At 30.8% G+C, this 27,225-nt stretch overlaps 1 protein-coding gene across 1 annotated transcript; it reads left to right on the plus strand.

Annotated features, from left to right (window-relative positions):
- The first annotated feature begins 5,509 nt into the window (after window positions 1-5,509).
- LOC126886813 (gamma-interferon-inducible lysosomal thiol reductase-like) lies at window positions 5,510-25,892 on the plus strand. The gene is made up of 4 exons (XM_050653878.1): window positions 5,510-5,793; window positions 6,278-6,415; window positions 17,138-17,335; window positions 25,570-25,892. Exons 1-4 carry the CDS (start codon window positions 5,734-5,736, stop codon window positions 25,807-25,809), a joined length of 636 nt encoding a protein of 211 aa, XP_050509835.1. The 5' UTR covers window positions 5,510-5,733; the 3' UTR covers window positions 25,810-25,892.
- The last annotated feature ends 1,333 nt before the right edge of the window (window positions 25,893-27,225 follow it).

Here is a 27,225-nt window from a genome sequence, read left to right on the forward strand (position 1 = left end):
TTCTTTTGAAAAAACCTGTTATTGTTGTGAAGAATAAAATTTTTTATTGAAAATAAACCAATATATGTATAAGACAATCGGACAGTACAGCTAGGTAAGGTATAGGTTATTTGCTTGAGTTGCAAATTGAACGAAAATAAATAAACTAACTTTTGCGTCCAAAAACGAAAATATGCCTCATGTGGGGTTATAGAACTTACAACGAGGAAATATTATTGGTCTTGTGGAGAAAGTAATGTTCTCAGAGGGACATAGCTGTAGAGTTAGGCGTAATACAGGGCGTTCTGTCCAAAACCTATGCTAGGTAACAGGAACTAGGAAAGCTCAAGAATAAAGCAAGGGAAAGTCGCCAAAAGCAACAACGGCTCTCCACGAACGTTTAATTGTCCAATCAGCTGGAAGACACCTAACCATTTCTCACCTGCAGCTCCAAAGGCAGCTATTGGAAGCTACAGGTGTAACTGTTTCAGTTGAAACGATAAGAAGAAGAGTTCGTACCAAGAAGTATAAAGCAGGAGACAGTTACGGGTTCCCGAGTTATTTAGGCAGCACAAGATTGATCGCCTAAATTTGTGTCTTCACCACCAAAACTGGAACATTTTGAATTGACAAAATGGGCTATTTTCAAAAAAAGTCAGGATTTGTGTAAAATCAGATGACCCACGAAATCGTGTACTTAGAGGTCGAGGAAAACAAGCAAGAACGAAAACTGTCAAATCTGTTCACAAATATACAAGGGGAAGTGTAATGTTCTGGAGAGGAATTGTGATCAGTAAAAACCTCCTTTAATTGTCATTCGATCAACTTTACCTGCTCACAGGTATGTTGATAACCTGTAGTCGGGCTCTGGAGAGGCGCAACAGGAGAAAATTTAATATTATTGCATGATAATGGACCTCTACATACCATTAAAGTGACTACAGACATCATTGAAACAGAAGGTATCTCTTGTTTGGAGTGGACTGCTTGCTCACCCGAGCTTAATCCTATAGAGTATTTGTGGGATATGCTTAAAAAAAAAATTAGAGCTCGCCGGGATAGTCCGCAAAACACCGCACGGCTAGTACAAGCTGCTTTTAAAGATGGAGCAACCTACCACAACAAAATGTTGATAATTTAATTAGGAGCGTGCCCACGCAAACTGAAGCTTGCATAAGGACTAGAGGTGATAACACTGACTACCACAAAACACAAAAAAAAAAATAAAAACAAACTAAACATTATTCGTTTTACATTGAAATTTTGTATGCTATTGACTTTAAAACAATTACTTTCAATTTGTTTGTTATAGTTATTTTCATAACAAGTGCAGAAAGTCATACTTTTCCGCACGCGGCTGCAGTTTGCCGAACGACGCGAAGCGGGAGTTCGGCAAGCAGTTGAGTGCGAAAAAGAGACTTTCTGCAAGCGTTAGGAACAATATTTTTTCTACGAGTCTTTAAAAAATGACCAAATCTTAATCAATTAATTTAATTAATATGAAAATACATACACAAATTAATTCTTTGACAACGTTGTCAAAACCAAAGTTTCAGCATAATTGGTTAGCATGACGATGATCTTGGTTTCCATGACGACGATTCAAAACTACTGTTGTCTACTGATTTGACTTTCGAATATTATGTAAAAATTATTTTATTTCATCGAATTCTCGCATTAATTTCATTAAAACGTGAACACAATAAGATATATTCGAAATAAATTAGTAAATAATATCTAAATACTAGTTTATTGCATGTATTATAATTACTTTAAGGCCATATTAACACATCTAAAAAAACACGCGTGCGGAAAAGTAAAACGCGTGCGGAAAAATAAAACGCGTGCGGAAAAGTAAAACTTTCTAAACTAAAATGTGTGCGCGAAAGTAGACATTTTTGCACGCTCGTAGAAAAAATACTTTATTGTTTTATTTAATTGTTATGTATTTGTTATTTAATTGCTTTAAAATAAATATTGTTTGACTTCGTGTGTTCGTTTTTTTAGATTCGCACGAAATAGTAAGAAATATCAGATGATTCCTAAGTTTGGGCGTGTGTATATATTTCAATATCTATTTTTATAGCAACAGTGGAACCTCGATAAGTCGGATTAATCACGGCCTATCCGGGTTATCAAAAATCCGGGTTAGCCGCAGAATATGGTAAAAATTAATAAAATACAGCATACTTACAGATATATTCCATTATAAAAGTGTAAACACATGATATACATACACATGCACAGTTATGTATCTATAAATATTACGTACAGTTCTATACAACATTGGTAATTTCTTGCTAAAAAAATCAGTTAAACTGAAAAACTCAGTTTGTCTTGTCTGATGAAAATCGGTCCGGGTTGGCCGGACTTTCGGGTTATCGGAGGCCGACTTATCGGGGTTCCACTGTACCTTAAAATATCCATAAATGTAAATAGATTCCAAATAATAGATAAAAAAATTGTTGATGCTGTGAATTACTACTTATCTTAGATTAAATCTTCAGAAGTACTCTAATCTTATAATCAGAACAATATATAGGGTGTCCCAAAAGTAGCGGAACGGTCGAATATTTCTCGAAATAAACATCGAATCGAAGAATTGAAAAATACGTGTTCAATCATTTTCAAAAATCTATCGAATGACACCAAACCCGACCCCCCACTCCACACCCTAGAGGTGAGGTGGGGGTAACTTTGAAATCTTAAATGGAAACCCCCAGTTTTTATTTCAGATTTGGATTCCTTATGTAAAAGTAAGCAGCTTTTATTCGAGACATTTTTCGAATTATGGATAGATGGCGCTATAATCGGAAAAAATAATTTATCGTGATACCATAGGCAACATTTATTCGAAACATTTTTTAGAATTGTTGATAGATTGCGCTAATAAATCGACTTTTTCCAGTTATACCGCCATCTATCAACAATTTTAAAAAATGTTTGAATCAATGTTGCTTAATTTTTCATGAAGAATAAGATTTTCATGTAATAAAAAATGGAGGTTGCTATTTAAAATTTTAAAGTTACCCCCCACTCCACCTATAGGGGGTGGGGTGGAGGGTCATATTTAGTGTTGTTCGATAGGTTTTTGAAAAATATTAAACCCGTATTTCTGGTTTTTTATTTGGAAGTATATTTCTCGAGATATTAGACCGTTTCTATAATTTACCTATGGTATCACGAAAAATGGGTTTTTCCGATTACAGCGCCATCTATCCATAATTCGAAAAATGTCTCGAATAAAAGCTGCTTACTTTTACATATTGAATCCAAATCTATAATGAAAACTGGGTGTTCTTATTTAAGATTTTAAAGTTGCCCCCACCCCACCTCCAAGGGGTGGAGTGAGGGGTCGTGTTTGTTGTCATTGGATAGATTTTTAAAAATGGTTGAAAACGTGTATTTCAGTTTTTCGATCCAACGTTTAGTTCGCGAAATATTCGACCGTTCCGCTACTTTTGGGACACCTTGTATAAGCTAATTTTATTGAATGTTTGTCATAACACTTTCAAAATGTTTTCAAAGGTAATATTAGTTTTAGCAGCTTGTTTGTGCATTTTGTGCAGTGTGCAGGTAGGTTTTATTATTTAGTTGTTTTAGTCTAAGATATTTTTTAAAAATTAAAAGTGAAAATCAAAATAGTTGGCTGAATACCATAGCTTTAAAAAACTTACGAAGATGTAAAAACTTCGTATGTACAATGGTATATGTTTAATTAAAAAACTTTTTAAAAATCAACCAAATGGATTATAAAAATTCCAGAACGGTTTCGGTCTCATTAGACCGTCATCAGCGAAACATTCTATTTTGTAGTTGAACATTCTTTCGTGTTTATAAAACTTAGTGTTACATGATTTTAATGTAATAATTAAATTTTGAAACGACACTAGGTCGCTGTTACAGGATTAACTATTATTAGCATTAACAACATACATATCCCTGCTCTAAAAACGTGGGGCATTTATCTTTACACAGTCAGTCTGGATAATCCACAAAACACCGCACGGCTAGTACCAGCTGCTTTTAAAGGATGGAGCAACCTAATACAACAAAATGTTGATATGTAATTTAATTAGGAGCGTGCCCACGCAAACTGAAGCTTGCATAAGGACTAGAGGTGATAACACTGACTACCACAAAACACAAAAAAAAAATAAAAACAAACTAAACATTATTCGTTTTACATTGAAATTTTGTATGCTATTGACTTTAAAACAACTACTTTCAATTTGTTTGTTAAATACTTTATTGTTTTATTTAATTGTTATGTATTTGTTATTAAATTGCTTTAAAATAAATATTGTTTGACTTCGTGTGTTCGTTTTGAAGATATTCTTCTTTAGCGGCGAATCGATTGAGGGTAAAATTTGATTGATCCGCGAGCATGCGCACACCGACAGTATGGTATTAGTTGTTATACGGGCTCTGATTGGGTGTTGAAATTTTGGAATGATCTGTCAATAATTGTTCAATATGGAGGTTATCGGTAAACAAAAATATTGTATAATATTAGTTTTTATTGATGTGTGGACAGAAATAAAATCAAATTTATAATTATAGTGACTTTTTAAATACTTTTGAAAAGCCGCAGGTACGTAATTCTAAATGTTTCAGTTGGAAATACCTAATAGTTTCAATACCTATCTATTTGGAAAATGTAAACAAAATAATGTAGTTACCTATTAGTAGGCAATGCTTTAATTGACATAATCTGATTACGAACAAACTTTCTACAAATCTTCATCTCATATATCGTTTTCTTACTCTATATTTTGTTGTATTTTATTTCGACAAAAATCAAACTAATAATTTTATTAAATTCATATAAATTTATGGTGTAAACATTTAGTTTGTGTATATTCCCACATGACGTATACGAGAGTTTGGTGAAGTTTGAAATGGCGTCAACTTTCGTACGGCGCGGTAGACGTGAAGTGGGTTCAAGCCCCAAGCAAGTTATTATTTTTTTATTATAGATTTTATGATTGTAAGTATATTATTATATAATTTTTGAAGATATTCTTCTTTTTTGAAAGTGGTAGATAAGAAAGTTAGTTTGATTTTTTAAATAAAATAAGTACAAATAACCTTTTAAGTATATTTACTTCGTTTAAATTACCTATTATATAATAGAAGAATATCTTCTTACGTGCGTACAAAGTACACACACACATTCCTTTTTTTAGATTCGCACGAAATAGTAAGAAATATCAGATGATTCCATATAAGTTTGGGCGTGTGTATATATTTCAATAGCTATTTTTATAGCTACAGTGGAACCTCGATAAGTCGGATTAATCACGGCCTATCCGGGTTATCAAAAATCCGGCTTAGCCGGAGAATGTGGTAAAGTTAATAAACTACAATATACTTACAGATATATTCCATTATAAAAGTGTAAACACATGAAATACACATGCACAGTTTATCTATAAATATTACGTACAGTTCTATAGAACTTTGGTAATTTCTTGCTAAAATAATCAGTCAAACTGAAAAACTCAGTTTGTCTTGTCTGATGAAAATCGGTCAGGGTTGGCCGGACTTTCGGGTTATCGGAGGCCGTTATCCGGGTTCCACTGTACCTTAAAATATTCAAAAATGTAAATAGATTCCAAATAATAGATAAAAAAATTGCTGATGCTGTGAATTACTACTTATCTTAGATTAAATCTTCAGAAGTACTCTAATCTTATAATCAGAACAATATATAAGCTAATTTTATTGAATGTTTGCCATAACACTTTCAAAATGTTTTTAAAGGTAATATTAGTTTTAGCAGCTTCTTTGTGCATTTCGTGCAGTGCGCAGGTAGGTTTTATTATTTAGTTGTTTTAGTCTAGTTTTAGTTAAGATATTTTTAAAAAATTAAAAGTGAAAATCAAAATAGTTCACTGAATACCATAGCTTTAAAAAACTTACGAAGATGTATAAACTTCGTATGTACAATGGTATATGTTTAATTAAAAAACTTTTTAAAAAACAACCAAATGGATTATAAAAATTCCGGTTTCAGAACGGTTTCGGTCTCACTAGACCGTCATCAGCGAAACATTCTATTTTGTAGTTGAAAGCAGCCCTCTTTCGTGTTTATAAAACTTATTGTTACATGATTTTAATGTAATAATTAAATTTTGAAACGACACTAGGTCGCTATTACATGATTAACTATTATTAACATTAACAACATGCATATCCCTGCTCTAAAAACGTGGGGCACTCTACACAGTCACTCTGCATAACGAATATTTGACAACGTATCAGCTGTGCAACATTTATATTTTGACATTTTTAGGATTCAGATTTAAATGTGACTCTGTTTTACGAAGGATTATGTCCATATTGCCATAATTTTATAGTGGATCAATTATACCCTGGATATCAAAAATTAGGAGACAGCTTTAAATTGGATGTAGTACCGTATGGATGGGAGGTGAGTTAATATTTTGGGTGATACATCAAAATACAAATCAATAAAATTTAGAACTGTATTTGTAGCAATACAATATGTAGCTTATTCAACTACCGTTCAACTACTTTTTAATGGCAAATAAGCCACAATTTTACCAAAAAAATGATTTTATTAACGTTTCGAAGCCCAAATCGGGTTTCGTTGTCAAAATACAAAATACTACAAAAAGAAACAAAAATGTTGTTGCTAAGTAAAAAAAATTCTTCTAATAATTTATTTAATCTGACTCATTTATATTGGCAATTCAGACGTATATTATACATTTTAAAGTAGAAGACTTTAAAATGATATCGCCAATATTTATGAGTTGCGTTCCTGGGACGACTTTACTAAAATATAGTTCATTCGATTACATGAAATCAACCCCAACTCAAGAATATCCGTCACAAAAAATTCATAGCATAATCATAGTATGTGATCTGTCTTTAAAAAGACAGCCAAATGCAACGGTAACAGTAAAATTCTCGCGTTAGAGATTCCATAGTAGATCACGGATAAAAACCAGGAAAAAACCTCGTGGTACTATCCCGACATCGTAAGTATTTGTTCTTACATTTAATTTACTTTCAAAAAACTAATACCAAATTCTGACTTTAATATGTTTAAATTATAAATAATATTAATAATATATAAATATACAATAAGTAATACTAAAATATAAAATTTGTACTAACTCGATATGTTATTGACTTACTAATTGTGGTATTTTCTTTCTATTGACTTCCTCTTTCAGTATGGGTAACCACATTCTACTGCATTCTACCGAGGAATTTGCGACACAATTGATTTCATTTAACATAATTAGACCCGCTTCTTTGATTTTTCTCTTTTTACTATCTGATTCTTTTAGGACTATACTTGAATCTCTCCACTGAACGCTATGTTCATTATCCCATGCGTGTTGATATATTTGAGATCTATCAAATTCCCTTTTTTTAATATAAGACTGATGTTCACTTATTCTAACGTTCAATGGTCTTGATGTTTCACCTAAATAAAATTGTTCGCATTCACAAGGTATTTTATAAATACAATTCTTTGTTCTTTCTTGTTCATTGTTAGGTTTAGTTTTAGATAGAATAGATCTCAATGTGTTTGTTGTTTTGAATGTTGTTGAAATGTTGAATTTATTTCCTATTGTTTCAAGTTTCTCGGATAGTCCTTTTATATATGGTATTGATATTTTTTTATATATAAATTTTTTTGGTAAAATTGTAGCGTATTTCCCATTAAAAATAGTTTATTATAAAAATGCCACAAGGAAATAGCTTCAGAAGAAAGTTTAACTACTGTAAAAATATCTTGTTTACTTCACTGTCACACTGCCGCTAGTCATTCTAATGTCTGCACAATTTGACATAAATTCGTTGAAACTCCATCGGTTACTAACCAAATTCTAACGTTATAAGGCTTTTCTGCTTATCTATTATTTGAGCCAGCGCCTGAGAAAAGCCTATTTTGGTGTGTCACACACTTTCTTTTTCTTCAAATTCCATCTCCGCTTAGGAGGTCGGCAATCATCATAGCTATTCGGACTTTACAGAGGGCTGCTCTGAAAAGCTCATTTGATGCACATCCGTATCATTCTCTCAGGTTGAGCAGCCACGATACTCTGCGTCTCTCTATTTTTCTTTTTTCTTAAATCTTTCCCTGCCACTGGCGAAGCGTCCATGTAACCATTTCATGGTTACCATTGGTAAAAGTTAAAAATCTTGCAAATAAATATTTTGTGACTACTATGAAATAATTCCATTTATATTTTTTACTGACAATGATGGAGTATGTTGAAAAAAGACAATTAAGTAGGTGGGGGCATCTACAACGACTACAGAAAGAAGTACCAGTTAAAAAGATATGGGAAATGAAGGTGCAGGGAAAAAGAAGTAGAGGAAGACCGAGAGAGACATGGAACGAAGTGATGGCAAGGATTCTTGACAAAAAAGAATATCATGGAACGACAAAAGGCGATGGCACAGGACAGGAAACAACGGAAGAGATTTGTGCACTGTTAACAGAGCACACGTTAATACCTACACCCGAGAGGGTAGAAGGTCTAAAGATTATATATATATATATATATATATATATATATATATATATATATATATATATATGAAACTTAAAGCTAAAATCAATATCAACAAAAGAATTAATATTAAAATTAAACTCACCAGGCTTCCGGGTTGAACCGCGTCGTTGGTTTCTAGGCCGAGCTTTCGACGTCCTCTCTGACGTCATCTTCAGGGCTTCCGGGGTCTCAGTCTCCTGAGGCTCCAGACACTACACTCACTACTCACTACTTCACTACTCACTGCAATACTGTTGTTTCTGACGCTGGGGCGGTCATTTATACCGTGGACTGATGTGACTGACGTGGCTGTCGATGACGTGGCGGAGTGGGAATTAGCGCGAAGACTATTTGGAGTGGCGCGAAGATTTTTGACGGCTGGAATTGTATTTGTAGATGGAGCGGACGATGTTTTCTTTAGGAGGGGTCTCCAAGTCGAAGGTAAACGGATGCCGTCATCTCTTTTATTGAGACAACTTGGCCGTTTTTCGATTTCTATGGCTTCTCGGATAATCCTTTGTTTTTTCCAAACAAAGGATTATCCGAGAAGCCATAGAAATCGAAAAACGGCCAAGTTGTCTCAATAAAAGAGATGACGGCATCCGTTTACCTTCGACTTGGAGACCCCTCCTAAAGAAAACATCGTCCGCTCCATCTACAAATACAATTCCAGCCGTCAAAAATCTTCGCGCCACTCCAAATAGTCTTCGCGCTAATTCCCACTCCGCCACGTCATCGACAGCCACGTCAGTCACATCAGTCCACGGTATAAATGACCGCCCCAGCGTCAGCAACAACAGTATTGCAGTGAGTAGTGAAGTAGTGAGTAGTGAGTGTAGTGTCTGGAGCCTCAGGAGACTGAGACCCCGGAAGCCCTGAAGATGACGTCAGAGAGGACGTCGAAAGCTCGGCCTAGAAACCAACGACGCGGTTCAACCCGGAAGCCTGGTGAGTTTAATTTTAATATTAATTCTTTTGTTGATATTGATTTTAGCTTTAAGTTTCATTGTATTAACCGCGGAAACCTTTCCGAACATATATATATATATATATATATATATATATATATATATATATATATATATATATATATATATATATATATATATATATATATATATATATATATATATATATATATATATATATATATATATATATATATATATATTTTAGAAAAGAAAATAGTCGTTTTCGTTTTGATTCAATTCGAGTCTCTTGCCATCCTCCGACACCGTGTTTCGGGGTCTACCCCTTTTCAAAGAGGCTATGCAAGTAGACTGAATTGAATCATAACGAAACGAAGAAGAACTGCATATATTAAAATATTTGCAGCAGAGTGTGGTTAGACTGTCCTCTAATGGGAAATGAAGAAATGTCGTTATTGTTACTCATATATTTTTTACTAACAGAAATATTTATTAATAGTACCTAATTCAGTAAATAGTCAACTAGACGCACGAAAATATTGGCGAGATTATGTGAATCCGTTGCACGTTATTATATTTATGCTGTTACCACAATTGGGTATGGTATTGTATTGGGTATGGTATAAAGGCGCAGTCTCTCTTATGCGATTGTCGCATGCGTTTGACGCAAGCAGCAGTCGCAAGCGATGTTCTGTGCACTCCTCAAATGTAAACTTTATACGAGCGGTCTGTCTTGTGCTCCGACGCGAGGAATCGCATGCGCCTGCTGCATCGACTGGTGATGATAGCAGTGCTTTGCAGTGACTGCATGCGTCCATTTCATAAAACAACAAAAAATTTGACATAAAATTTAAAAGTTTGTTGTTTATTGTTTATCAACTTATGATAACGAGGTTAAGACGCTTTGTTAATTAATATTTTAATAATATGTAATTTCCAGATATAAATAAGCAATGCTGTTGTTTTCATAATTGCACAGAGAATAACCATTTTGTACTAACCTTAATGTGACACCAAGTTTTTCTTCTGGTGTTATCACTCTATTTAACATTCTTGTAGGAGATTTCGTTGTGTCTTTCTTAATAGCACATAACAAGAAATGGAACTGGTTCTTCGTCACGCGAAAGATACTATGAGACTTGTTCTCATTATCAACCATATATTTACTTATTAAATTGTTTTGGTATCCTTCTTCAACCCTATTCACATACATTTAATCAGTTTTACTCTTTTTTGGTTTACCTTCATCTGAGAGCATCATTTTTAAAATGTTATCCTCCAATTATTGCTCTTTTAATATGTGAAGATAAACCTGTCTCTGTAGATGCTCCATTATTATTATCACTAAATTAATTACTACTTACTACTATTACTACTACCTATTAATAATTATAAATTACTAAATTTTAATATTACTATTATTATAAATGACTAATGAATATTATTAATTACTAAGTATTACTATTATTATAAATTACTAAATATTCCTATTATTATTAATTACTAAGTATTACTATAATTATAAATTACTAAATATCAATATTATTATAAGTTACTATGAAGCAATGTTACGGTTATCGGTGCTATTAGATAATATATAACATAACCTATTATTTTTAAAATTCCCGCTTTTCATCAGCTGTTCTATCTGATGCGTCTAAACGCACAAGAGAGACCACCCCAACCACTGTGTTAATTGCTTGCGTCGAACGCATGCGACAATCGCATAAGAGAGACTGCGCCTTAATGCAGCAGAAAACTCACTGTCGCTCGGGACTAGCTCGTTTCTGAAAACTTTGAAGGAGCAACGGCTCTAGAGACGGCGCTTTGGCACGCTGTGTATATCAGCATTGTAACCATATGATTTTGGTTTCGTAAGTTCGTTTATATTATGGTTTATTAGCTATTACAGATTACAGTGTGCGTGCATTTAAACATGGAAGAGTGTTGATGCGTATTGCGTAATCGATCAACTAGTTGAAAAGTCATTCCACTTGTAGCCTAGTAAAATAAAATTACACTACATATAAATCAAAATGTAAATTCGTACAGGTTGAAACAAATTTTATATCAAAGTTTAAGTGGGTACAAAAGATATTTTCAAGAAAGTATCCAAATCATATAAGGGGATCATTATTTAAATAATTAAAAAGGGGTCATTTTTGCAAAAAAATTACTTTTTTAACTGCTGAGGTTATTCAGTTACTAATGAAGGTCTATAAGATTGTTTTCTGCAAAGCTGAAGGGCAAATCTTTCACATAAGATTTACTAAATTAAATTTGACCCCCTATTTATTTAAATAATTATACATAAAACTTTAAAAACAAATTTGCAAAAAATTATTTTTAGCGTTTTAAATAAGCACTATAAAATATATTATTTTACAAGAGAATTTGCTCTATGTTATCAGTATTAAATAAAAAAAAATTGGTCGAAAAGTATTTAATATTTTTTGAGATATTGAATTTGTTTTTTAAATGTTACTCTATTTTCAAATGCAAAAACGCGGTTGTTGCCAAAGAAATATTCACCTGTATTTAATCTTATTATTTTTATTTTTATGTATATTTTCTATAAATGTATTGATAAATTCAAATTTTAATTAAACTTCCCCCTAAAATGGCATTTGAAAATTATTCAAATTTGTTTATAATTTGTTTTTTTAATAACATCGCAATGCATAAATATTTTGACATGCCGTTTCGATAACTCGGTTGCTGGGAATTTTTCAATAATTATCAAAATTTTTTCTTCTTTTTTCCTTTTCTTTTTTTTTTTCTTGGAGTTATATTACTACGGGCCCTTTTAGGGTTAAGTTTCATTAGGAATGTCGAATCTCTAAGTTTTAGATTCTAGACCTAAAAATATTAATAATGGTCTAAAATCACTTAAATAAAATGTGGCTACTTACTGAGTTACAGGGTGTTTTATTTAAAAATTTAACAATTATTTTTACCAAGTACTTTCAAACTATTTGACGTATCCTTATCATACTTGGCAGAAAGTGTGGGTACTATACAGTCTACTAAATTGTGATAAATAAAAGTTTCTAGCTACTGCCAGAGGCGTACGACAGGGAATAGTTAATGATTGACCCTTCCCAAATTCTACGCCACTGAGGGGATTACCATTTTAGCAAAATTTTTCGATTCTCTAATACTTTCTATGTAAATAATATACTCTTTACTGGTAACGATTAGGTCATTAGTTTTCGAGATATTGGACGTTAAAAATAAAAGAGCATAGTTATTTTGATTCATTCATTCATTCATTTTAAACTTCCAATATCTCTCAAACTGATGACTTTATCGATACCAATAAAGCTATTTACATACAAAGTATCGGAGAATCGAAAAATTACGCTAAAATAGTAATTCACTCAGTGGCGTAGAATTTGGGAAGGGTCAATAATTCACTATCCCCTGTCGTACTCCCCTGGCACTAGCTAGAAACGTTTATTAATCACAATTTAGTAGGGTGTATAATAGCCACACTTTCTGCCAAGTATGATAAGGATACGTCAAATAGTTTTAAAGTAGTTGGTAAAAATAATTTTTCAATTTTTAAATAAAACACCCTGTAACTCAGTAAGTAGCCACATTTTATTTAAGAGATTTTAGTTAAATCTTAATATTTTTAGGTCTAGAATCTACAACTCAGACATTCGACATTCTTAATAAAATTTTACATTAAAAGGGCCCGTAGTAATATAACTCCAAGAAAAAAAAGAAGAAGAAAAAACGACAAAAAAATTTTGTTAATTAGTAAAAAATTCTCAGGAACCCAATTATCCAAACGGCATTTCAAAATACTCAATCCCCCCGACGTTATTAAAAAAACAAATTATAAACAAATTTGAATAGTTTTCAAATGCCATTTTAGGGGGCAGTTTAATTGAAATTTGAATTTATCAATACATTTATCGAAAATATACATAAAAATAAAAATAATGGGATCTTAAGCAGGTGAATATTTCTTTGGCAACAACCACGTTTTTGCAATTGAAAATATGGTAACATTTAATAAACAAATTCAATATCTCAAAAAATATTAAATATTTTTCGACCAATTTATTTTTAATTAATACTGGTAACATAGCGCAACTTACACTGTAAAATAAGATATTTTATAGTGCTTATTTAAAACGCTAAAAATATTTTTTTGCAAATTTGTTTTTAAAGTTTTATATACAATTATTTAAATAAATACGTGGTCGAATTTAATTTAGTAAGTCTTATGTGAAAGATTTACCCTTCAACTTTGCAGAAAAAAATCTCATAGACCTTCATTAATAAGTGAATTACCTCAGCAGTTAAAAAAGTATATTTTTTGCAAAAATGACCCCTTTTTAATTATTTAAACAATGATCCCCTTGTATGATTTGGATACTTTCTTGAAAATATCTTTTGTACCCACCTAAAATTTGATATAAAATTTGTTTTAACCTGTACGAATTTACATTTTGACTTTTTTTATTTTATTAGGCTATTGTATATTTTTTTATATATAATTTTGAAGAAAAAAATGGGATTATTGAAAATGGAAGACTCAAAATATAAACAATATTTTTGAAAATATGTTATTTTTTCTACTTGTTAATTTGTTTATGTTAATTTTATGGAAGAATAATCTGTTTAGTTTGTTTATTATGTATTGTTATATCTATTACATATACATAATTACATACATATAATTTGGGAATAGTGATTTGTTTAATTTTATCCCACAGGAATAAAAACAAAAACTTATATTTGGGAGCTTCAAATAATTTTTTAAATAAGATTTTTTTTACATCTGGTTTTGGTAACACTTTCGAAAAAGTCACACGTCGCCACTGTTCCCTGCATAATGAGTTGGAGTAAGTTGTATTTCTCTGCACGTGTAATTATATCCGAGATATCCCAATTTTCTGGTTTTGATTGTATTTAAGACTTAAATTCCTTTATTCATCTTTCTCAGAACCTCTTTGTTTGTGAAGTGTTTTGTGAAGTCCAGTATTTTCATTGACGCCGCATTTAAAGTCCAAGCATCCATTCCGTAAAACAAAGTCGAGAAAACGTAGCACCTAGCCAACCTTACTCTTAGCTCTAACTTCAGATCTTTTGCGCAGAGCAGTTTTCTCATTTTGTTAGCTCTAGCCTTTTCTATTCTAATTTTTATTTCCTGAAAGTAATCATTTATGGAGTTGAGCATCGTTCCAAGATATGCACATTGATGTACTCATTTGACATTGGTTTCGTTTATGAGGAGATTCTCGTTATTTCTTTGCGTTTAGATATTCTCATAAATGTTGTCTTCGTGATGTTCATTGTTAGACCGTATTCTTAGCTATACATCGCTATTCTGTTCACCAGTCTCTGAAGATCTTCAATATTTTCGGCTAAGATGACAGGGCTATTCGCATATCTATATCTAATATTGTTAATGGTAACTCCGTTTACCTTAATTCCAGCTGTTTCACCCTCAGGAGTGAGTTAGTTTAAGGATCTCCTCCGAGTAAGCTTTAAAAAGAACTGGCAACAAGAGGCATGCCTGTCTCACCCGGTCTCGCACAATTTAGTCCCCATTAAATTCGTACAAATCTTCCCACTGTCTTTAGTTAATCGACAATTATATTGATCTTGGTGGTATCTGGTATCAGGCCCCTGCTTCTAATTCAAATTTCGACTCAAAACAAGTCGCAATCGATATGGCGACGTTGAAATGAGACTGTGCGAGCCTTGTGGATTTTAGTTGAACTAACGAAATGATGTCATGAAATAGCGACTTATCGAAATTAATTGCGACTCCAAAAAAGTGGTTGATATTATAATTTCGAGTCGAAATTATTGTGACACGCACATGAATGAATGGCCGAAAGCGAGGTTAGGTTTAGTTTAGGAGATGTGTTTTGTTTGTTTCTTGCAAGGAAAACTAAAGCAAAAGGTATTAATATGGCTGGATTTTATGGAAATTTGCTGGTTTTGGAGGAATTAGATAGAACAGTATTAAATTAGAAATATAATAATTGAGAATGTTCACAACGTGAATTATCAACTCAATGAAAGGTGTAAGGTAATAATCTGGGAAAATTAGTATAAAACAAGGAAAATTATGTACCAGCTATTTTATTGCTGGACATGCTGAAATCAAATCTTAAGATTTCATATATTATTAGTAATATAGCTATGCAAAGTCCGCAGAAAGTGTGCTATTTGGTTTATAAACAAATTAGCGCTCCGAAATCTGTGTTTCAATTGTTGCTCTGTAACTCAGAAGATTTTAACGTTAAACCAAAAACACTCACATAAAAATTCACTGTAATTTAATTCTGCACATAGATATTTTTTTTCTAATTCCTTCAGCCAAAACTTTCCTCGGAAAATTCGGGTTTTCCAAACAAAATCTTTAATTTTAAACTAAAAATGTTATTGACGTAATTATTTATCAATAATTAAATAACTTGTTGACATAAATCTTTTTTGTTATGAGTGCCTTGAAGATCTGAAAATTTGTATGTACAAATAGGACCGGAATAAAAAGGTGATGGTTCAAAAATTGAAATCCTGTTGTTTATAACTCTGTCGCAAATGCCGGTCAAATTTGACCGGATATACCTGGAACCACTCAATTCAATTTTTTTTTCTTTGAAGAAGAAGCCGTGCCTTTTTCAACAGCGTTAACTTAATTTAATTTAATCTGATATTTTCTGAGGGGTTCCATTTGTTTATAAGCCAAAAAATTGTTTCTTTATATCATTACTGAGACCGCTTAAATAGTCCAATTTCAATTCTGTAAAGTACGTTGAATAGGTATAGAGCTTTTTTATACGAAAATCATAGTTATTCTGGTGTATCATAATCTTTCTGGTTATTATTTCGACCGAAATTTTTTATTTAACATTTTAATTATTGCTAAACTATTGGTTAGATTGTCGCCGGCCTCCTGGTATATAATCTGCTATAAAAAATCTTCCATGTCACCAGTTTATTTAAATATTGATAAATAATTACTTTTCTAAAATTTTAATTGAAAATTGCAGATTTTTTTGGATTTTCCGGGTAAATTTTTTGTTGAAGGAAATCGGAAGAAAAATAACTTTATGCAGAACTAAATTACGGTAAATTTTTATTTGAGTGTTTTTGGCTCAAAGGAAAAATCTTAGGAGTTACAGAGCACTAATTGAAAAAAAAAAGAATATTTGGGAGTGCTAATCAGTTTATAAATAAAATAACACACTTTCTGCGGACTTGTCCATATTACTAAATATTATGCCAATAAACAGGAGGACCAACCCAAATTCTGAGCAGTGTCAAAATGATAACGTTAATATCCCCAGTTGGAACTAATATCGAATTGAATAAGAATCGCTATAAATTGCATTTGTCATGGCGGAGTCGAAATTAAATTGCGACATCGAAATGAATTAGAATCGGGCCCCAGGTATGGTATCATCATTTTTATTTTGTGTAATAGTGCGACTCCTATTGTCTTCATATGTTTGTCACATAGTCCATATATGTTGTTTTTATTCTTTAATATCAACTATTGGATTTTCTTGAGTATCTGTTAAAATTCCCGACCTTTTTGATTTATATCTTTGTGTGGAGATTAAACGAATCCTGTGTACGTTCTAATATCTCGATTTCTTCAGACTGTACATCCAGAATTATTATATTCTAACTATTAACTATTTTCATTTGCAGACTTATAAAAAACTAGCCGATGGAACAATACAATATACTTGTCAACATGGAGAAAACGAATGCACCGTTAATAGAATACACGCTTGTGTCATTGACCAAAATCCAACTCAATCAGATCTTATAAGCTTTATGCAATGCCATTTATCTCAAGCTAGCGCATATAACATTTATGAGGAGTTGATGGATATGGCAAAAGATGTAAGTTTTTATTAAGTTAAATATTTAGAGTATTTCAATACAGAAACAGACGAAATAAAAAAAAAATATTAGAATCAATTTTAATTTTTGGATGGCCATCAATTGCTATATACAGGGTGGGGCATTAGTGTGACAAAGTCCAATTACTCGTTTGTCGTAAGAGATACGAAAAAAAGTTATTTAGGTAAAAGTTGGGACACTGATAGTACCATAATTTAAAAATATTTTCAAATATACAGGGGCGTCCGTATTGACAGGGTGACACAAACTTATGTATTTTTTAAATGGAACACCCTGTATATTTTTACATTTTTGGATTCTCCTCAATATTTCCTTTCTTAAAATATATGGTTTTGTAATATTATACGAGGTAGTTTAAAAGTTAATTACGTTTTTTTGTTAATTTCGTAGCAATATCTACACCCTGTAGAACTGTAGTAATTTGACATCAAATTTTCTATTTATATTCAAACGATTTTTAATATAGTATAGCGAAATGTTTAATTTTAGTATACAGGGTGGGTCGAAACTCGGAATGAGTATTTTCTGAGTTTTCTTAAATGGAACACCCTGTATTTTAGTATTCTGATATAATGATATTTTATGGTACTTTTTTATTTCTTAAGCATTCCCTATACCTATGTAAGTGCTTTAATTTGTATGTTATTCGTGATTCTTGTCAAACATTAATTGCAATTAAAATTACGTGAAATTTTAATAGGTGGCCATGAAATTATCCAATCAAAAATAATTTCTCGAAAAAAAAATACGTAATAATCTAGCCTGATCCTTAATTTATTAATATTGGATGAGATATCCAAATACATTCGTAGTTAAGGTTGTTGGGACTTTAAATTGTTGTTGGAAATATTAATCAAACATACAAAATTCTCCCTAGTTGGCTGACACAAAATGTGCTTAAACATTTGACATTATATTATTTACTAGCTGACCCGGCAGACTTCGTACTGCCTCAATAGATAAAAACAAACTGTTGTATACAATAAACTTAAAATTAACAAAAGGAATTCGTAATTAATAAACAAAAATGCTCGATGTGAATGAGGTTTTATTATTATTTTTAATTAATTACACATGATGTTTGAAATAATAAAGTTTAGTTAGAAGTAACAAAATAAAGTTTGTAGTGCAACAGTTACAATCTTAAATTTGTTTATCTTATAATGAATATAACAGCTTTATTATATCTACATTCAAAACAACCATCTATTTATTATTAGGTTCGGGGAGATTCCAAGTCTATAGGTGTTGATTAAATAAAATTAAATTCAATTAAAATTAAATAAAAAGTAAATGAAGTAAATTAAAATTAAATTCAATTGAATAAACGTAAATAAAAATAAAAAAAACTGAATAAAATTAAATACAAATAAATAAAATCATATTAACTTAAATACAATTAAATAAAGTTAAAAAAGAATTAAATAAAAATAATAAATAAATTAAAAAATAATAATAAAATTAAATAAAAGAAAATATAGTCTAATAAAAATAAATAAAATTTAATAAAATGAAATAAAATAAAATAAACAAAAATAAATAAAATACTTAAACTAAATAAAATTAAACAAAATGAATTAAAATTAAATAAAATTTTATAAAATAAACAAAAATAAATAAAATACTTAAACTAAATAAAATTAAACAAAATGAATTAAAATTAAATAAAATTTTATAATTTGCTGCTTGTTCTTTTCGTGTGCTCAGAATTTTTCTCCTGCTTACGGTTCCGTTTAGAGATATTTTTTGAAAATTTCGCAAAATTAAAAAATTCATATTTTGCCCAATTTGAGTCCCAAAGTTAAACTGTGCCACTTCTCTTCTATGAAATTTGTCGCTCGTTCTTCTTCTGTCCTCAGAATATTCCTACGGCTTGAGATATTGTATTTCGGACACCGATTGTGCTAGACAAAAAATTTTAGTACGGTTCTGCTCGGAATTAGCAAGGAGTCTACCTACTTAATTTCATATTTTTCACGTCATTATTGTGAGAGTTACGGCGTCATGGGCAACCCCCTAATGACATACGGGTATGAAATATAGACAGCAACCTACTCCCAGTACAGTCCAATATACCTGCAAAATTTCATAAAAATCGGTTAAGTCGTTTCGGAGGAGTATGGTAACAAACACTGCGACCGGCGAATTTTTATATAGATGTAAAATATTTAAATGGCTATTAAAAAATAACGGTCTGAGATAAAAAATTGAAAATTTAGGATTGTATGTATCTTTTGCTTCTACATCTCATAAAAATAGTAAAAAACGGTTTTTCCAAAAATTAAAAAAATATATCAGGGGGGGCAACACCCCTTATGACGTACGGGTATGAAACTCCATATTATCCTATTCCCAGACCGCTAGAATATACATGTAAAATTTCATAAAAATCTGTTCAGTCGTTCTCGAGTTATAAATGGTGTAACTAACACAACCTCGACTTTCTTTTATATATATAGATGTAAAATATTTAAATGGCTATTAAAAAATAACGGTCTGAGATAAAAAATTGAAAATTTAGGATTGTATGTATCTTTTGCTTCTACATCTCATAAAAATAGTAAAAAACGGTTTTTCCAAAAATTAAAAAAATATATCAGGGGGGCAACACCCCTTATGACGTACGGGTATGAAACTCCATATTATCCTATTCCCAGACCGCTAGAATATACATGTAAAATTTTAAAAATCTGTTCAGTCGTTCTCTAGTTATAAATGGTGTAACTAACACAACCTCGACTTTCTTTTATATATATAGATGTAAAATATTTAAATGGCTATTAAAAAATAACGGTCTGAGATAAAAAATTGAAAATTTAGGATTGTATGTATCTTTTGCTTCTACATCTCATAAAAATAGTAAAAAACGGTTTTTCCAAAAATTAAAAAAATATATCAAGGGGGGCAACACCCCTTATGACGTACGGGTATGAAACTCCATATTATCCTATTCCCAGACCGCTAGAATATACATGTAAAATTTCATAAAAATCTGTTCAGTCGTTCTCGAGTTATAAATGGTGTAACTAACACAACCTCGACTTTCTTTTATATATATAGATGTAAAATATTTAAATGGCTATTAAAAAATAACGGTCTGAGATAAAAAATTGAAAATTTAGGATTGTATGTATCTTTTGCTTCTACATCTCATAAAAATAGTAAAAAACGGTTTTTCCAAAAATTAAAAAAATATATCAGGGGGGGCAACACCCCTTATGACGTACGGGTATGAAACTCCATATTATCCTATTCCCAGACCGCTAGAATATACATGTAAAATTTCATAAAAATCTGTTCAGTCGTTCTCGAGTTATAAATGGTGTAACTAACACAACCTCGACTTTCTTTTATATATATAGAAGATGTAAAATATTTAAATGGCTATTAAAAAATAACGGTCTGAGATAAAAAATTGAAAATTTAGGATTGTATGTATCTTTTGCTTCTACATCTCATAAAAATAGTAAAAAACGGTTTTTCCAAAAATTAAAAAAATATATCAGGGGGGGCAACACCCCTTATGACGTACGGGTATGAAACTCCATATTATCCTATTCCCAGACCGCTAGAATATACATGTAAAATTTCATAAAAATCTGTTCAGTCGTTCTCGAGTTATAAATGGTGTAACTAACACAACCTCGACTTTCTTTTATATATATAGATGTAAAATATTTAAATGGCTATTAAAAAATAACGGTCTGAGATAAAAAATTGAAAATTTAGGATTGTATGTATCTTTTGCTTCTACATCTCATAAAAATAGTAAAAAACGGTTTTTCCAAAAATTAAAAAAATATATCAGGGGGGGCAACACCCCTTATGACGTACGGGTATGAAACTCCATATTATCCTATTCCCAGACCGCTAGAATATACATGTAAAATTTCATAAAAATCTGTTCAGTCGTTCTCGAGTTATAAATCGTGTAACTAACACAACCTCGACTTTCTTTTATATATATAGATGTAAAATATTTAAATGGCTATTAAAAAATAACGGTCTGAGATAAAAAATTGAAAATTTAGGATTGTATGTATCTTTTGCTTCTACATCTCATAAAAATAGTAAAAAACGGTTTTTCCAAAAATTAAAAAAATATATCAGGGGGGGCAACACCCCTTATGACGTACGGGTATGAAACTCCATATTATCCTATTCCCAGACCGCTAGAATATACATGTAAAATTTCATAAAAATCTGTTCAGTCGTTCTCGAGTTATAAATGGTGTAACTAACACAACCTCGACTTTCTTTTATATATATAGATGTAAAATATTTAAATGGCTATTAAAAAATAACGGTCTGAGATAAAAAATTGAAAATTTAGGATTGTATGTATCTTTTGCTTCTACATCTCATAAAAATAGTAAAAAACGGTTTTTCCAAAAATTAAAAAAATTTATCAGGGGGGCAACACCCCTTATGACGTACGGGTATGAAACTCCATATTATCCTATTCCCAGACCGCTAGAATATACATGTAAAATTTTAAAAATCTGTTCAGTCGTTCTCTAGTTATAAATGGTGTAACTAACACAACCTCGACTTTCTTTTATATATATAGATGTAAAATATTTAAATGGCTATTAAAAAATAACGGTCTGAGATAAAAAATTGAAAATTTAGGATTGTATGTATCTTTTGCTTCTACATCTCATAAAAATAGTAAAAAACGGTTTTTCCAAAAATTAAAAAAATATATCAAGGGGGGCAACACCCCTTATGACGTACGGGTATGAAACTCCATATTATCCTATTCCCAGACCGCTAGAATATACATGTAAAATTTCATAAAAATCTGTTCAGTCGTTCTCGAGTTATAAATGGTGTAACTAACACAACCTCGACTTTCTTTTATATATATAGATGTAAAATATTTAAATGGCTATTAAAAAATAACGGTCTGAGATAAAAAATTGAAAATTTAGGATTGTATGTATCTTTTGCTTCTACATCTCATAAAAATAGTAAAAAACGGTTTTTCCAAAAATTAAAAAAATATATCAGGGGGGGCAACACCCCTTATGACGTACGGGTATGAAACTCCATATTATCCTATTCCCAGACCGCTAGAATATACATGTAAAATTTCATAAAAATCTGTTCAGTCGTTCTCGAGTTATAAATGGTGTAACTAACACAACCTCGACTTTCTTTTATATATATAGATGTAAAATATTTAAATGGCTATTAAAAAATAACGGTCTGAGATAAAAAATTGAAAATTTAGGATTGTATGTATCTTTTGCTTCTACATCTCATAAAAATAGTAAAAAACGGTTTTTCCAAAAATTAAAAAAATATATCAGGGGGGCAACACCCCTTATGACGTACGGGTATGAAACTCCATATTATCCTATTCCCAGACCGCTAGAATATACATGTAAAATTTTAAAAATCTGTTCAGTCGTTCTCTAGTTATAAATGGTGTAACTAACACAACCTCGACTTTCTTTTATATATATAGATGTAAAATATTTAAATGGCTATTAAAAAATAACGGTCTGAGATAAAAAATTGAAAATTTAGGATTGTATGTATCTTTTGCTTCTACATCTCATAAAAATAGTAAAAAACGGTTTTTCCAAAAATTAAAAAAATATATCAAGGGGGGCAACACCCCTTATGACGTACGGGTATGAAACTCCATATTATCCTATTCCCAGACCGCTAGAATATACATGTAAAATTTCATAAAAATCTGTTCAGTCGTTCTCGAGTTATAAATGGTGTAACTAACACAACCTCGACTTTCTTTTATATATATAGATGTAAAATATTTAAATGGCTATTGAAAAATAACGGTCTGAGATAAAAAATTGAAAATTTAGGATTGTATGTATCTTTTGCTTCTACATCTCATAAAAATAGTAAAAAACGGTTTTTCCAAAAATTAAAAAAATATATCAGGGGGGCAACACCCCTTATGACGTACGGGTATGAAACTCCATATTATCCTATTCCCAGACCGCTAGAATATACATGTAAAATTTCATAAAAATCTGTTCAGTCGTTCTCGAGTTATAAATGGTGTAACTAACACAACCTCGACTTTCTTTTATATATATAGATGTAAAATATTTAAATGGCTATTAAAAAATAACGGTCTGAGATAAAAAATTGAAAATTTAGGATTGTATGTATCTTTTGCTTCTACATCTCATAAAAATAGTAAAAAACGGTTTTTCCAAAAATTAAAAAAATATATCAGGGGGGGCAACACCCCTTATGACGTACGGGTATGAAACTCCATATTATCCTATTCCCAGACCGCTAGAATATACATGTAAAATTTCATAAAAATCTGTTCAGTCGTTCTCGAGTTATAAATGGTGTAACTAACACAACCTCGACTTTCTTTTATATATATAGATATAGTTACAGTTGATTTGTTACCATTACTAATATTAATTTTTCTAATGAGGAACTGATTAAAATGACTTTGTGCTAGGAGAATATAACAAAAATGAGCTACTTGAAATAAAAATATATCATCCAACAATTCCCTGATAGACGACAACCAAAAAGAGAAACTTTTGAAAGTATACTAAAACGGTTTCAACAGACTAGATACTTAGATTGTAAGAACGGTTCTACTAATATGCAAATCCTGAGTGACACTAAGGATTACATTTAATTCCTGCTTTCTTCACTTACAATAGTTTTTTTTCGATCAGATTTATCACAATCTAAGTATCCAGTCCGTTGAATCCATTCCAGTATATTTTTAAACGTTTCTCTTCTTAGTTGTCGTCTATTAGGGAATTTTTTATGAAAAATTCTTATTGCAAGTAGCACATTTTTGTTATACTCCACTAGCACAAAAATCTTATTAATCAGTTCCTCATTAGAAAAATTCATATTAGTAATGGTAACAAAGCAACTGGAACTATAGAAATAGTATAATGTCAAATTTTTAAGGAAATTAAGTGTCATAGCCGACTAGGTAGAATATTGTAAGTTTTTATTAATATTTTGCGCACCAACAAATTTAACTACGAATTAATTTGGATATCTCATCCAATATTAATAAATTAAGAATCAGGCTAGATTATAATGTATGTTTTTTCGAAAAATTATTTTTGATTGAATATTTTTACGGCCACCTAATAAAATTTCACGTAATTTTTCTTGCAATTAATGTTGGCCTAAAAAATCACGAATAACTTACAAATTAAAGCACTTAGGTATAGGGAATGGTTAAGAAATAAAAAGTACCATAAAATATCATTTCATTACAATACTAAAATACAGGGTGTTCCATTTAAGAAAACTCGGAAAATACTCATTCTGTTTCGACCAACCCTGTATACTAAAATTTAACATTTCGCTATACTGTTAATGTTTAACAATAGTAGACTATATTAAAAATCGTTTGAACATAAAATAAAAATTTGATGTCAAATCACTACAATTCTACAGGGTTGCGACGAAATTAACAAAAAAACGTAATTATCTTTTAAAATACCTCGTACAATATTACAAAACCATATATTTTAATAATGGAAACATTGAGGAGAATCCAAGAATGTAAAAACATACAGGGTGTTCAATTTAAAAAAATATAAGTTTGTGTCACCCTGTCAATACGTACGCCCCTGTGTATTTGAAAATATTTTTAAATTGTGGTCCTAGCAGTGTCCCAACTTTTAACTAAATAACTTTTTTTCGTATCTCTTACGACAAACGGATAATTGGACTTTGTCACACTAATGCCCCACCCTGTATGTGTGCTGGACATTACGATGTAATCCATGATTTTTTTAAATACAAACGGATGTCATTGGACACTTCATTTGAAAGGTCTCCTAACCGATTTTGCAACGATGTATTATTCGAATATTCTTTTCTGCAGTGGTACCCAAAATTATGTACTTATTTAAGTAAAAAGGAATTACAATAACTACTCATTCACTAAAATAAATTACGTTAGGAAAGAATTTACTGCGCGGTTTTCTCATTGCATCATTGCTGAAGGTCGTCAATTTGAATATTTCTTATGATTTTATTGAATGTTACTAAACATTTATTATAAGTTTGTTGCAATAATAAATCAACAGTTTTGGTTAACTTTGAAGAAAAAAATATTCAAAGAATTGCATCGTTACAAAAACGATTAGAAGACCTTTCAAATGAGGTGTCTTGCGACCTCGGTTATTATTTAAAAAAAATCGTTGACCAATTATTTTTAATAACCATTTTTACAGTGCTCTGGAGGTACTATTTCTTTTGATCGTGTTCAAAATTGTGTAGAAGGATCTCATGCAGACGAACTTTTGATGGCATACTCCGAGAGACAATCAAAATTGTATCCTGCACTACCATTTGTCCCAAATATACGATTTAATGGTGTTTATGATACGGAATTGGAAGATGAGGCTACCAAGGATTTTTTTGCCACTATTTGCAAAGTATTAAAAGACAATAAACCTGAGGTTTGTGGGTAAAATGATTTTTCTCAAAACTTCTTTAGTATCATTAAAAATACATTTTATAGAACAATAGTTTTAAATAAAATCATTGAACTAAATGAATAATGAATTTATTTAATATTTGTACCTCTTATTGAAAATATTCAGAATTCACCCTTCAGAGATTCCAAAGTTTCATACTGGCCAGAGAGCTAAATAGTCAATTAGACCACTCAAAAGAAATTAGAAGACGCATTGAAATAGCAAGGTCTGGTTTCATGAACATGCGTAAATGCTCTGTAACCCCAAGCTATCAGTCACAATAAGATTGAGAACACTAAAGTGTTATGTGTGGTCTCTATTACTATATGGCTGTGAGACCTGGACATTAAAACAGTATGACGTTCAACAAATTGAAATCATTCGAAATGTGGATGTACCGCCGAATGTTAAGAATAAGCTTGACCAGCAGAACTACTAATGAAGAAGTACTGAAAAGAATGAACACACGTCCTCATCTGGTCAATACTATCCAAATTAAAAAGACGTCATATCTAGAACACATAATGCGCCATAGGGAGTTTAAGCAGCTCCAAATAATATTAGAAGGCAATATCGAAGGTAAGAGGGGTATAGGAAGAAAGAAAAAAGAATGTGTGTGTGTACTTTGTACGCACGTAAGAAGTTATACTTCTATTATATGATTATATGATTATAAACGAAATTAATATACTTTTTATTTATATTTTATTTAAATATTAAATTAATTTATACTTACTACTTCTCAAACATTTTTATTAAAACAGTGCCAAAAATTAAAATAATAAAAAAATAAAACACACACAAACACATTAAAAATGACACAAATGATTTCTGAACATTAATTGTCGGAAAAATTTTTAACTAAATACGTATTTTCTGAAAATAAAATTATACAATAAATATACTTACAATTATAAAATGTATAAAAAAAATAAAAAAATAAAAGTTACTATTGGGATTCGAACCAACTTACCACGCGGCTGGTATTTGCGTTGTATTGGGATTCACTCGCATTAAAACTTCGCCACAGAGACAGCTTGTCATTATGTGCGAAGATCGTCTAACTAAACAGATTAACCTTTTGACATTTTTAACTTAGTAAATCAAATTATTTTGATTTTGAATTGAAATGATTTAGAATTGAAAAAATACAACAAAACATAGAGTAAGAAAACAATATATTAGGTGAATATTGATCGACATTTTGATGGTAATCAAATTATGTAAATAAAAGTATTACATACTACTTATGTATTTTGGTAGGTTCAAGGTAGGTATCGGAGCCCGTATAACGACTAATAAATTTCGCAATCACTTGCGTCGTGCAAAGTGGCTATGTTCAAATATCATAACAAAATTTGATCAACTATTTATAAAACACTTACCAGTGAAAGATTCTTTAGCTTTGAA

Source organism: Diabrotica virgifera, chromosome 6 (genome assembly GCF_917563875.1).
Source record: "Diabrotica virgifera virgifera chromosome 6, PGI_DIABVI_V3a".
Lineage (NCBI taxonomy): Eukaryota > Metazoa > Arthropoda > Insecta > Coleoptera > Chrysomelidae > Diabrotica > Diabrotica virgifera.

Coding starts and splice junctions, on each gene's coding strand:
- LOC126886813 (XM_050653878.1), top strand. CDS start 5,734: ATGTTTTTAAAGGTAATATTAGTTTTAGCAGCTTCTTTGTGCATTTCG. Junction 5,794..6,277: donor GCATTTCGTGCAGTGCGCAG/GTAGGTTTTATT, acceptor TGACATTTTTAG/GATTCAGATTTAAATGTGAC. Junction 6,416..17,137: donor TAGTACCGTATGGATGGGAG/GTGAGTTAATAT, acceptor TTTCATTTGCAG/ACTTATAAAAAACTAGCCGA.